This window comes from Ciconia boyciana, chromosome 1, assembly GCF_034638445.1.
Source record: "Ciconia boyciana chromosome 1, ASM3463844v1, whole genome shotgun sequence".
Lineage (NCBI taxonomy): Eukaryota > Metazoa > Chordata > Aves > Ciconiiformes > Ciconiidae > Ciconia > Ciconia boyciana.
Genome location: NC_132934.1, coordinates 64,899,489 through 64,913,714, shown reverse-complemented (window position 1 = coordinate 64,913,714; position 14,226 = coordinate 64,899,489). Strand labels below are relative to the sequence as shown.

Here is a 14,226-nt window from a genome sequence, read left to right as displayed (position 1 = left end):
TGTACTTTTAATAAAGTTCAAGACCAAAAAATTGCTGATACAGTTAAAATGGAAACTATCCTTAATACAAAAACAAACCAACCTAAAGTATAATGCAAATTCAAAGTGACATAAGTCAGAAAAATACTGAAGTGCTTCTAACTGACTCATGGCTCCAATGTAAGTACATGTTCTAGTGTTTTGTTTTGTTCCTTCAAGACAATGTAAATCTAAGCTTTAAAAGTAACCTTGCTGTGGAAGCCCGTCAAGGAGCATAATCTCACTTACTTTGAGGAGATACCTGGAAAGGTTTTAGTTCCCTGTAATCTTTTGGGAACTGCCGTCCTGATTTCCAGAAGGAAAACCTTCAGTTCTATACTCAGTTTCTAGTTTTAAAACAGGGGTGGACAACAAGAATCTCTGACAGACCTTGAAGTAGTCTTACACAAACTTGTAAGTTGGAGCCCTCTGGTAAAGGAGGTATTCTCTATCAAGATAGTCAAGTCCTTCTGTGTGGGTTAAAACTACATCAGTGTTGCTTACGAATTCAAGGGTTGGGGTTTTGAAAAACAAGTTTGAGCCATATCGTTCAACTCATGGCCAGTTTTTAATCAAATAATGAATTTAGTTCTTCAGAAGTTGCCTCAGTAGCCTAACTGCTGGTGCTAAAAATCTTCCATTAATAATGAAGTCATTACATAAGAGTATAATAATTGCTAAAGCATTTTTTTCTGTATTACAATTCAAGATTAGTAAGAGTAGCTTGCACTCATATAGTACATTTAGGAAATAGGTGTTCTTGGAGGCATAAGGATTTGAAAAGGGTAGGGGCAAGTGAATTTAGCAGAAATTTTCCTGTTTTGCTCACCATTCAGTTGCTGGTGTTGGGAGGCCTAGTGAGTGCTGGCGTCCAGAGGCATGTAGATTGGCTTCTTCCCCAGGATGAATTCTCGGGACAAGAGATTGTTTGGATGGAAGGTTTTCAGAGTATTACAGGGTTGTTGATATAGTAAGGAGTGTGTGACAGCTGGGAGGAAAGGCTCTGTTCTTGTTGCTAGAGATTATTTACAGCAATATTAAATAATTCAAATGGGATTTTCTGTACTCGGAGCTTTGTGCCCTGAACTGCTCTTTGGAAGATGAAAATGACTTTGAAGGTTGTGAAGTGAGGGTCTGAGCTGTTGGATGGTTGATCGTTTTCTAGGCAGCAATGCTGGAATTTATCCTACATGAATATTAGTTATATATTTAGAAACCGTAATCTTATAAAACAGATTTAAGAAGAAGAATAAAATGCATAGAATGAAAAGGTGCCTCTAACCTTATAATATGAAGTAAGTGGTGGGTTCTCATAAAGTAATATAGGTACACCAAAAAAACCTGGGGTTATTTTTGTTGCAATAACATTTAGGGAACCTATCACGCTGGGAATTAGAATAACTTTCCTTTTAAGTTTCTATTTCTCTGAAGAGTTTACAATTAAATGTGCTATTTATTTGGAAAGTTGAAATGATATAAGCATTTTTTTTACTTCATTGCTTTTGTAGTTTTGGGAATACATTTAATGTTGAATCTCAGTTATGTTTTGTTGTGCATTTGTGTTCAGTGATTGAGCTAACTTTATAGTCTGTGAATGACATCCTGTTCAATTGCGAGGACAAGTTAAGGTTTAGCTACAAGATGCTTCATATCCAGCTAATATTCTGCAGGAGTATATCTCGAAAGATAAGTAAAATAATTATTTTGTTTTGCATAGCATGGGAAAGGCCTTAGCTGAATACTGTGTCTGACTTTGGGTCACAGCTTCAAGAAATACATGATCTAGCTGAGGGGAGTCTAGAGAAGAATAATAACTGATTTGAAGTCTGGAAGGTCCGAGCTTTGAGGAAAGACTGAAAAAAAAAACAAACCAGAGGTTGTTTAAAAAAGAAGGGGAAATTGTCAAATCTAATGCAAAGAAGAATGCAAATAACTTGTTCTCCAGGCTTGTGGCAATTACTGCCAGCAGTAGTGAGTTTAAATGGTAGCAGAGAAAATGGTTTCATGTTACTATTAGACCTTTTTCTTTATGGCTAGGTATAGTGAAGCATGAAAATAGACTTTCTTAACTTATTTGTAAAATGTCCATTAATAGATTCTGTCACCTCCACAGGCAAACATATGTCAGGAGTGATGGGGGAAAGTTGATCCAGGTGTAGAAAAGGCAATCACTTCAGTAACCTCTAGTCTTTTTTTCCTTAGGCTTTTTATGATTTATGTGTGGCAAGGTAGATCGAACATTAGAACACAACCTTGAAATACTTGATTTTAGTGGGGATATTAAAGAAATTTCTGCTTATGATGTTTTTCCCAAAAGGCAATAGGATTAACAGCTCTGTCCTGTAGTAGCTTGTTTGATTACACAAAACTTGCCTAATAGAGTAGTAGCTTCTTCTGAAAAGTTTTGATGTCTCAGGAGGCTTGTTTCTTTTCTCTGTGGATATCCACAAACTGGTTGGATACGAAGCGTTTGGTACTGAGTTTTTTGTTAATTTGTGTTGTTACTTGAGCCACTGGTGCTATTCCCATTTGTATTTTGTTGTAGTTGTTAAACTCAAAGATGTCTTATTTTTAAGGCTGTTCTAATAATATCCTTCTTGACACTTGTTCATCCAGGAAAGGCAGTTCTTTTGTTGCATGTAGTTAAAAATACTGTAGACCAAATGAGATTTGGGGTTTTTATGGCAATATCTTTTGATGGTAGCTATTTTTTAAAACAAACTGAAAAAAACTCCTGATTTCCTTAAAGCTCCTATATTCCACCGTTTTGTTATTTTGTAACAAATCTATAGTTCAGTTTTATTAATTATTGTATCTGTAGAAAATTTGACTGCATGAAAGATTTTGGAGGGAATTTCAATGAGAAGGAAACATAATTTCATTTGTACTTCCAAGGGAAACAAAAGAAGGTTTCAAATGATCATGAAATCGCTAATTCTCTTCCAATCCAGCCTTACATAGAAGCTACTTCAGGTTTAAGAGGTTTTTTCGGCGACGCTTTTTGGCCAAGCATAAGTTTTATGTAAGTTTTATTTTCAGCTTGAACAACTCGCTTTTGAAGGTCAGTGTAATGTACAATATACTAGAAATGCTCTGTCATACCCATAGTCCCTAAGGGTTGATGCTGCTCCCTATTGCTGCAGTTACTCTGAAGTCAGTCAAGTGGTGCTCTGCCACCCAGAGAGGGAGGTTTTGCTGTTTCCTGTACCTACGCCTGGCTGCTCAGCCAGACCTACTCTCTTGTGCCAACTTAGTACCACGTAGGTCCTTTCCTGAGTTGATTCAACTCACTAATGCTGAAGAAAATTGGCATCGCTTTTGCTGGGTTAGTTTTCTGCAAGCTTAGTGAACTGAATCTCCTCAACGTGGCATACAATGAGCTCCAAAACTCTTGCGAGGTAGGAGACAGAAGGAATGTGGTTAGGGAGAGTAGTGGTAGTATGGTGGATTGTCAATTTCTTTCCCCTCCTCTTTTTTTTTTTTTTTTTTTAAGATCATCTTTGTCCCATGAAACTGCACTGGCCTTAAATATTTTATATTTGAAGGAGGAGTCTTGTTCATCTGAGGCTTCCTTAGCTGGACTTGCCAGGCTTAGATCCTGACATGTTAGATCTCTGTGGTCCTGAGCTTACACATGCTAGGTTGTAGCAATCTTACTCGGTCTGTCACAATTACTTTTGAGCATACCTTTTACAGAAATATGATTACACGCCATAGTTTTGCCAGTGTACCAAGGACATGAAGGTCCTCTATGAGCTTCTTGTATAGCAAGTATACTTTTCCAACAGCTTTGACCACGTTGAGAGTTCTATGTACAGTATTTAGTTTTTTGAGGTGTGAGATTGTTTTTGTAATTTTTAACTGTTCACACATCTGTGTGTGTGAACACAGCTACTTTCTCACAGCTAGTGCAGGATACAGAAGTCAGTATGCAATATATGTGTTTCTTTGCTTCAGCTTTTTTATTCCAGTTGCTTTTGAGCTTTTTGGGTGTACAATGGAATCCCTTAATCTTCCCTCCTGCGCACAGCTTCTTTCCAAAATGATGAAATACGTATTTATGCAACTTATTTCCTCTTCTGTGACCAGTACTGAAGTTAAATAAGGCTGCTTGATGCAGAATTACATGCCTTTTCTTCTTTTTTTCCTGTTTAAACCCCTTACTGCAAACGTTTGGCTTGTTACTCCACCTTTTTAGCATTTGTGTGTTTTGAAGGAGTTGCAACAGTGCCTTTCTTTATTCTGTTTCTGACATTTTATGAATGTGGACCCTGGCAAAAAAGGGCGAAACAGGCAAAGGTCTCATTTTTAACCATTCCCATTGTCTGAAGGTGCTGTCAGTTCAGGCAGGGCTTTTCAGGGGACAGTGCTGCCAGCTATCATTCCACCATGACACTCCTGACCAACGTGAACATTAAAGATCAGAAGGCAGAACCTGTGCTCTTTTCAAAATGGAGCTGCTTGTGCAGTGCAGGTGTAGTGCTCAGTATCAGATGAATTCTCCACACTATCGATATTGAGTTCAGGAGATCATAGGAGTGTGTTTGGGCACTGAAGGAAGCTTTTATTTTTCTAAGGTTCTGATCAAGTGAATTTTTTTTGTGGGTTCTCCCAGTATACCTGCACAAAATTTAGTATGAAAAGGCAATTAAATTTCTACGTGGAGGGTACCAACTTTCTTTAAAATCTTTAATCTAGGAGGCAAGCAAGTAAGGTTGTTAATGAACAAAATGTACTTACTGTTCAAAAATATGTTGCGTAACTAAGTGGCTAGGAATTTTTTTTTTACCACAAAAAGGGGATACCAGCTCTAATATCTTCATCTGTTACGTAGTGAGGCCCCTTAAACAGTACAGTCGTTAATAAAGCTGTTGTTAAATGTACTGATAAGTAGTAAATGCTTTTCAAATGCAGTTACATTGTGTTCAGTCAACATTTTCTGACATTTGGAGCACAGACTTTAAATTTATTTTTTTTACTTTATCTCAGATAAAGGGATTGTTTTGAGGGTAGGCATTTCTGAAGTCTGAGTAGGGTGTATAGTTTTTTATCTCTCTAGTACTAGTTATTCACTAATGGTGTTTGAAAAGCACTATAAAATCAACACAAAGTAAAATACGTCATTATGACTAAGAAGTTGGTAGTTTTGAACTGGATGGTTGTATATTGGTGCCTCAGTCTTTGAACTGGTTTTGTAAATTTATTCATTGAATCTCAATAGGTCAACCATTCTCTCTAATTGTAAGTAATATAGGTTTAAATGTGAGTCTCTAGTATCATCTGAGGTAGCTTTCAGAAAGAATTTCTTTAAGCATTTTCATAATTTTCCTAGAATACAGTTTGCAAGTGCTAATAAAGTCTCTTGTGATGTTTTTAAGCTTATGTACATTGTTGAAAATTGATGTAACTTTTTCCAGTCTCTAGATTCAGTAGTTACAGGTTGTAAGTCTTGCAGCAGGTTTTATGTACTAAATGGTTCTTCAGTTTGATCAGCTGAAGTTTGACTGAGTCAAATGAAAATATCTTTTTCAGCAGCGGGGGTGGGGTTTTTTTGTTTTTCCCCCCTCCTTCCCCCCCAGTTTTCTAAACTAGATGGTTGTTTACAACTACAACTACTAGGATGTTTACAACATCCTACTGTGGTAGCTGTTGTATCTTGGTTTGGATTTTTTTTTTTTAAAACTCTCCTAACTCTACAATGAGTGGCAAGGAGCCAATTCTGCCTTTTAAATTATTTCATTTTTCATGTTGGTACTAGGGTTACTAAGGCAGCATGGTCTGCTGAGTAGAACATAGAATTCTATTTAGGAGAATGTGGTTTCTGTGGCAGTTTCTATTTGTGACTGTTTTCTGTGACTGGGAGCAAATTACTTGTGTTTTACAAATTTAAAAAAAAAGTACATTTGCTCTGCTTCAGGTTTTGAGGCCTCTGTGATAAAAATGGGATACCTTAGTTACTTTATTGGATCACAGATATTTCTGAACAAACAGAATATATTTGTACTTGACTGACAATTCCAGCTGTCTTATATTTTCTAACCAGTTGGTAGAAAACACATGCAGAGTGTAGTAATAGTTTAGTGGTGCAGTATTGCAAAGTGTATAACAAATTATTTTATAGATTGATAACATGAACTTTTAAATAGGTGCTGATTATCTTTTCTGGATAGTCTAGTTAATTGTGTGCTCTGGCAAGGAGAGAACAGAGTAAGTTCTGTAGTTCAGGCGAGACTGAGTTTATTTGTTTTGCCATTTTAATTAATGTGATCCAAGCTGTGTAAGAGCTCTGCTCGACTAGTGTTTGCTTCTTATAAGCAATTATTGTAATTAGCTGGTTGGCTGCTTGCTTTCCATCACAAATATGACTTGTCTTCAGCTTAAGGTGTGTGGAGAAATAGTCTGGTGTCTTTTTTTAAATTTCACTGCTGTATGCATTTAACACTTGTTGAGAGTCTGTGGTAGTTACCTCTCTAAAGCAAAATTGCATTCTTAAATAAGTTAGGAAATCGGGATAGGGGTTTTTTTCCACTTTTTTTTTTTTTAAACCTGTGACAGTCTAGGGAGAAGTTGTTAAATTCATAAATGTAAACACAGTGAATTGTACCAGAATTTGATCTGTGCATGATCCTCATGACTACTGAATTAGTACCAAAGTGAATAAAAGGGACTAGTAGTAATGCAACACAAAAGCCTCGAGGAATGTGGAATTAAAGATTTAGTTAGATCAAAGAAAGCTGTGCAACTGGTGGTTAATGATTTAAATGAAGGATACAGACACCTCTTATTTTTCACACTCTGCTGTTCTAGTGTGGTAGAAAACATTTGTTAACTTTCCTTTTTATAGTACTGGGAGGCAAATTCTACTTAGCAGCAAGCAGCAAAGATGGCAGGTGATGGAAAAAGTGGGGGAATGAAAGAGAGCTGAAACTTAAACAGGAAGGCTGCTGCTTCATGGTAGCCTGAATCCATCTAACTGTGGGCTGTAGAGAGGAAAGGTGAGTTTTTGCACCAGCTCAGGTGGTCACTGGGTCCTTTGTCAAGCTGTTTCAACACACTAGACTGGCAGAAAACTAACCTTGACAAAGAGAACAATTTTCTGCTTGTTTAGCGTACTGAAATGGTTCAGCCAAAGCTTGAAGTTTTGGAGAAAGAGTTAGGAAGGGACCAGGGGTAAATAGCCAAGGACAATATGATAATTGCACCCACCTTCTAGGTTGGTGTAAGCTGCAAAGCAACCACTGCCTAAGACTCTTGGTGACTTTGTTCTTGTAGAGAAGCTCCTTGGTTATGTTACAAGGGTAGAATTTATTGAGCTTTATCCTTTACAATTTATCATTGTATTTAAAAAATATTTTTAAACACTTAGAAGAAGTAAGGAACATTTGAAGTCTGAATTCCTTTTTGTTAAAGAGGAGGCAACTTAAGAGGCAAAGGCCTGACAGACTGAAAAGCTATTTATTCTGCTTTAAGAGTAGAGCCGAATGATGAGTAATTCAATTTGCATTTAGAATCAAACAAAGGAAAAGACACAGATTACTCTCAGTTGCAACTGACGGTTTGCAAATAAATGAGAGATGCAAGAATATTAAGTAAAAACCAAGTGTTAGTAATACCAGGATCTTGTGTGGTGGAAGTCCTCTGGTAAAGAAAGCAGGTCTTTATTGAATGTGTTTATCTTAGAATCTCAGAGTTAGTCTTCCACTTATTTTTTCAATAGTTTCTGCTGCTAACTCCTCAAAGATGATACTCTGATGCTTGAGCATTAACTTGGTCAGATGTTTCCTAGTTTTTTGGAGTAGGGAGGGAGTTGTTGGGTGTTTGGTTTTGTTTTTTTTGCTTAATGGGAACAGTGTCACAACAGACACAGTTCAAAACCTGCATTACTGGTTATGGGGGATTAAGAATTGGCCTTTCCTTCCTAAAAAATGTTACCTGCTAAGTGGAAAACAGTTTTAATCTTGAAGCCTTTTTAATATTTTACTAACTGCTGTGTTACAGCAGATGCCTGCTGACCACATTACTGTATTAGCTGACCTAGTTATGATCCTAGTCATCAGATGGGATGGTACAAAAAATGTTGTACCTCTTCTTGAGGATTTTCTTTCTTGAATATACTATTATACATCTTCATCAAGGCTGTTCTTCAACAGTCTAGAAAAATATGTTCATAGACTTTTGTGGAAAAAGGGATACCAGATCCTTTTTCTCTTGGCTGCAGTAACTTCTGTAGATATTGTTGTCCGTAACTTATTTACTAGTCTGTGATCGTAAATTTTACTGGACTCATTCTGAACTGTCCAGTTAGCCAACAATGACAATACACTGTCAAAGTTTGTATCTCAGATATTGTAAAGGAGTTGCGATAAAATTGATTCACCAACATAATGAAAAGTTGGGGAGGAGAAACTAGGAAAAGCACTTCAATGTTGATGTTCATATCGCTTGTGTAAACTCTTATGTGGAGCCCATTGCGAGCAGGTTTTCAAGTCAGTAAAGTTTTTCAGCTGTTAGTATTTTTTATACTTGTTTTAATAAAAAGTTTAACTACACTGTTGAAAATGTGGTAAGCATGAAGAGCCAGCAGAGAGTAGGAAAAATGCAAAAATTAATATAGTGGATGTGCAAGTTGAGAGAAGCTTCAAGTTGAGAGATGGAGAAGAGCTAGAGCCTGAAGTATATGAAGAAGGAAGGGCCTATCATTCCTACTGTATGCATGTGTTCCAGCAGATGAGTGCAGAAAATGAAAAGCTTTGTAAGAGGCAAGAAGAGGACAGAACCATTCAAGGTTGATACTGGGGGAAAGTATCTCAGGAAAAGATACCAAAATGTGAGGAAGATGTAACAGGGACTTTCAGCAAAGAAACTGGGAAAATGCAAACTCTCCATCTTGACATGTGAATGCTGAGGTGGGATGCTGAGTTATTAACCCCATTCATATGTCCTCTTGCCTCTCTTTCACTCTAACGCTTCACTTTCAAGTTAGTTAAGGCATTAGTCCAGCTAAGAACAATCTCATACATGACAACTTTCTAAAGCATTTTCTGACAAAGTGGATTCTAGCTCAGTGGACCAAACAATTGAATTGATTCTGTAAGAAAGAAGCCTTAAGGGACTGATTAGAATAGTACTGGATAGGTATTGATGATTTTGTCCTCCTTATAAAACAGTTTCCAAATCAGACGCTTAATTATTTTTTTTTTTTAAATTACCTAGTTGGTTCTATCAAAGTATTCTCCCATCATCACCAAGTGTGATAATCCAAACGCAGGATATACTGTGCCTGGACAAATAATGGCTTTTTTTTTTCTTTACAGAATAGATTTGACCTCTCGGGTGTCTTCTACCAAATGTGAATCATAGAGCTTAGAGCGAGGATGTGCTGCAAGATTTGAGTACTGATGCCAGGTACAAAAAGTATAAAAGATAGCTTGCTTTGTGCTGTCTCAGGCACTGTGTGTTTTGACAAGCAGCAAAGGATGCGAAAATAACTTTGTGGCTTATAGCCTCGCAGTTGTGGAGCCATAGGATTCCCTGAATAGAATAGATTTAGGCTTCTACTGTATCTGACTTTCCTCTGGCTTGAAATAGGTCATCATCTTTATTACATTGCAAGGGAGTGCTTATTTGCAGAATTAATGCACAATTATCCGCAATAGGCAGATACAAGTTGATATATTCCAGTATATCTGGAATATTTCCAGTCTTCTGGCTGCCTGTGTCCATGTTAGCCTGCGTCAGCTTCCTTGTGTCAGCAGCACTAAAAGGAGAATCAAATCTAATCTCTTGTGATAGAGAATAACCTTAACCTAATGCTACCAGATAGGACAGAAAAATTTATTTGAGGCTTTTTTTGGAAAAATGATAAGGTTATCCAGGCTGTAAAGGATTCATTACTTTTTCGTGGAACTACAATGGAACAGGGTGTCTCAAATAACCATGCTGCTTCCTGTGGGAAGGGACTGGACTTGCATGTGGACAGTACTAGGTGCATTGCAGTTTTACTTCAGGATACATTAAGATTTCTAGCAACTGTCTCTTAGGCTGGCATCAATTTTTGTATTTCTGCAAGATACTTGGCAGTTGTGGTTTTATGGTTTCCTACAGGTGAGGAGTTTCATAAGTGTAGTGGAATGCTCATAAGGGTAAAAAAAAAAATAGGTCTGTTCTTTCTTAATGACCAGGAAGCTTTTGCAGTTTTCTTTTACTTCTAGAGACAATGTGAATAAAGTGTGGATAAAGGGGTTACTGTGAGATCTCGAGGAAGGAATGGTATTAGTGTGTACGCATTTACCTTGAAAAACTTGGTTTTATTCTGTTCTCTAGGAACAAGCTCTTTGGTCCAGAACTGACTGCTAAAAGGATTCTATATTTAATGTTTTTGCTGTCTTTCTTGTTAGGTAGTTCTCTGCTGCTGTCCTGTAATGTACGTGCTTATGGGGAATGAGACACTAAAATCCTAGGCCATTTTTGTATACTTAAGTTTTACTTGGACAGTTGAAGGAAACCCATACCTTTGCGAGTGCTTCTGAACTCAAGAGATTTAATTCTTAAGTTTTTTTTCCACAGAGATGATGAGGGTATGTCATGGCTCAAAGTCTGTAAGGCTGGGCTCATGCACATGATGCAAACTTAGCTGAGTTATCTGAACGAGCAAGTCTGCAAGGAGAAGACAGGCTGAAGTTGCTAGCTCTGCTGGCTGTGTAAGTGCAACAGGTATGGTGTATTTTTTGTAAGGTGGAAGCTGTGGGTACTGTGGTGTGCAGAAGCAGACATTTTTGAGTCGCATGAGGTCACTTGCACAGAGCACTGCTTCCAAATTCCAGTTAGGAAAAGGCTCAAGTTCCTTCAATTGAATTGAAGTAGTTGTAGATCCTGTGTAGTAGAATGCAATATACTTGCACAGGGGTTGATTGTCAAGGAGCTAGCTAGGTAAGGAATACTATGGACCACAAAAAACTGTGTATAAGCATATTCACTGATATGGGAAGCCAGAAGGTAAGTTTTCTGTAAGTAAAAATAAGTAGAAGTTGCTACTTAAAGGGAAATTGTGACGCTTGGAAGTTTGCCATGGTGTACATGTTCTTGTGCGTTCTTGATTAGGGATAGAATATGCTAGTCAATACTAGATTTGTGAAAGTTTTTTCAGCTTGTCAGCAGACTTTTGATGAATATGGCACACAAAATAGGTTTTCCATTTCTGTGAGCAACAAATAATGATTTGTTGCTATGGTTGACTTTGATAGATTTCCTTCTGCCTTCAGCGTACTTTTAACTGTGTGAATAGCCTTTCTAAGATGATAGAAATCCATATGAAGTTTGCCTAGAACATTCACTTGTGGAAGGGCTCTTGGTTTAGTGCACAGATATATAGTAAGTAATTCAGGGCACCGTTTTCAGCTCCTCTGAGCAATGTTGTCTTCCACTGGACTTCAGCTTCTTCAGGTGAAAACATTTTTGCCGTAGCCCAGCAGCTGGCAATAAGTTTCAAAACTTTTTTGTTTTCTTCATTAGTCACTCAGTTTTTACTCTTGTCATTATATTACCTTAGCAGGAAGATTTCTGCCCTCGTTAAGGGCTGGTTGATTCTCTTGCCAACATCTCCTAAATAACATGCTTCTGTTGTGAATATTGCTGTTGCTCAGTTGTATTTGTTATTCTATATCTTTACTGTAAGAGAAGACAGAAGCAAGGTTGTGGTTATGGCACAAAATAGAAAATAACATATAAGCAAGGAAGTTATTCATTATCAGTCTTCAAAAAAAGTATTTGGAAACTCATCTGGCAGGGGTTCATTCTACTCGGCACTGGTGAAGCCACACCTGGAGTGCTGTGTCCAGTTCTGGTCTCCCCAGTACAAGAGAGACGTGGCCATACTGGAGAGAGTCCAGTGACGGGCCACAAAGATGATGAAGGGTCGGTGAAAGGAAGACAGAGCCAGGCTCTTTTCAGTGGTTCCCAGTGACAGGACCAGAAGGAAACACAGGAGGTTCCTTCTGAACATCAGGAAGCACTTTTTTAATGTGAAGGTGACTGAGCACTGGCACAGGTTTCCCAGGGAGACTGTGGAATCTCTATCCTTGGAGATATTCAGAAGGCATCTGGACATGGTCATGAACAACCTGCTTGAGCAGGGGGTTGGACTAGAGGTCCAGAGGTCCCTTCCAACCTCAACCGTTCTGCAATTCTGGGTTACTTTGTCAGTGAAGCATCTTTCCTCCCCACCTCTCCCATTGCCAGGCATTTAAGTATAGTAAATTGTTGATATTGGTTGTGGTACAGTACATGTTGAGGAAAACTTTTTGGTGGGTAACATTGCCAGAATGACCAAATAATAGAAGTTGCATTAAGTACTAGTGAAACCTGTTTCTGAAGGTAATCCTGAGATGATTCCTTAGATTGGCAAGAATTTTCTGTATACATACCCAGCTTAACAGCATGTTACCAGTTACACAGTAACTAAACATCCTAAACTCTTACATTGAACGGGTTCATTGAAATACTGTTGATTCCAGCTTGTTCTTTTCACCAACCGTACAACTAGCTCTTGCCATCTTGGGAAAAGCTAGCAAAATACAGAAATCCTTCTCTTTGCTGGTTGGCAGTCCTAGCTTCAACCTGATAAACTGATTGCAAGTTGAGAAGCAAGCTGACTTCCACAGTTGCCTCAAGGGAATTTACATACAGAATACTTGAATAGCACACTCTGTTTGGTGTCCCCTCTCTCCTTGTAGTTTGGGTTGCTTGTTCCTGAGCAAACTATTTTTGCTTGACTGTAGCTTCTTGATGAAATCTTTGTTCTGATATCTGTTCTAAAACTTGGGCTAGAAGTGAATCAATTATTAGTTTACTTTAGGAAATCACTGGCAAATAACTGATGTCTAGAATTAGAAGGGGTAAATCAGGTGGTGTGCAAAATGAGTTCTGTATTTTAGAGTTTGTTTCTTTGTGAGCCTCTCAAGTTACGTAGTAAAACTTGTTTTGACCCAACTTGGATTGGATACTATTATTGGTGCCTACTTTAGAATGCAAAGTTATTTGCATCATCTTTTTAAAGAGGTAGGCTGTCACAGTTTGTAAATCCAGACCTGGTCTGGAGGCTGTATATATTATAATCTGTGAAATAGATAAGAGTTAAACTGAAAAAAGTAACAGGAATCTTTAAAATCCCTTTGGAAGAAGCACTGTGTATATTATATTTATTTCTTCCACCCTGGGTCTAACAACTCTGATGTAATCATTTTTTCCTGATAAATAGTGTGAATAACAGTACCTATGAAGAAGAGATTCTCCTTTTCCTCCCTCTTCCCCTGCTATAAATTTCTGAATTTGGCTGGACTAAAGTAGCTTCTTAAATCAGTGTAGCATTATTGCTTTAAGTGTTTGGGTTTGTGCTTCACTGCCTGTTTAGGTATAAATTAAGATTCCTAATACTGTTCACCTACAATAGTCTCAAAGTCCTAAAATTGACTCTTTCAAGATGTTGTGAAGAATGAGTAACAGCCTGAGTTGTTTCACAGTATAATGCCATAAGTTTTCTCTGTGCACTAGAGGTAGATGTCTTTTTCAGATCATGTCCAAGGTCAGTAAGAAAACTTGCAGGGTAGATGGAATATAGAATTCAGGTATAGAAGATGCTCTTTATGATGAAGATATCCTATTCCCATGCAAATAGAACACTAGGTCTAGATTTTGTGAATGTCGTTTACACAGATTACTTAAGATTTGGTAGAACAACTCCTTCACTAAGCTTTGTAGTACTGTAGAAATTGAGTTGTAAAGTCTTGCAAGGAAAATACTTAATACAGTTTTGATAAACATGAAAAATAAACTGTTCTTAAGTTGTTTGTTCAATGGTTCCTGAGTTTTAAAACCAAATTTAATTTTTCTGTTTATCTCAGAAGCAAGCTGTGTCTTACTGACAGTGGATGAATGGGATAGCTTTGTTCACTCTTTTACTGATAATTAAAATACTTTTATTGTGGACTTCTGTTATCAAATATCAAGAAAAGGTAGCTTGTTTGTTTTAGGACAGATTCCCTAAGCTCCTTTTGATTATAAAAATTTTTAATTTTCTGTTTTAGGTGTGGAATATCAAACAGATGATTAAATTAACACAAGAACATATAGAGGCACTGCTAGACAAATTTGGAGGAGAGCATAACCCACCATCAATATATTTAGAGGTAAGTTTACATTCAAATGAGTGTG

The 14,226-nt window shown here is 37.4% G+C and overlaps 1 protein-coding gene across 1 annotated transcript in view; it reads left to right on the top strand.

Annotated features, from left to right (window-relative positions):
* Positions 1-14,226, top strand: part of BRAF (B-Raf proto-oncogene, serine/threonine kinase) — an 86,150-nt gene that overhangs the window by 2,686 nt on the left and 69,238 nt on the right. Inside the window, exon 2 of the mRNA XM_072872061.1 lies at positions 14,100-14,201. Within this exon, the coding sequence (XP_072728162.1) occupies positions 14,100-14,201 (102 nt within the window). The remainder of the gene's footprint in view (positions 1-14,099; positions 14,202-14,226) is intronic.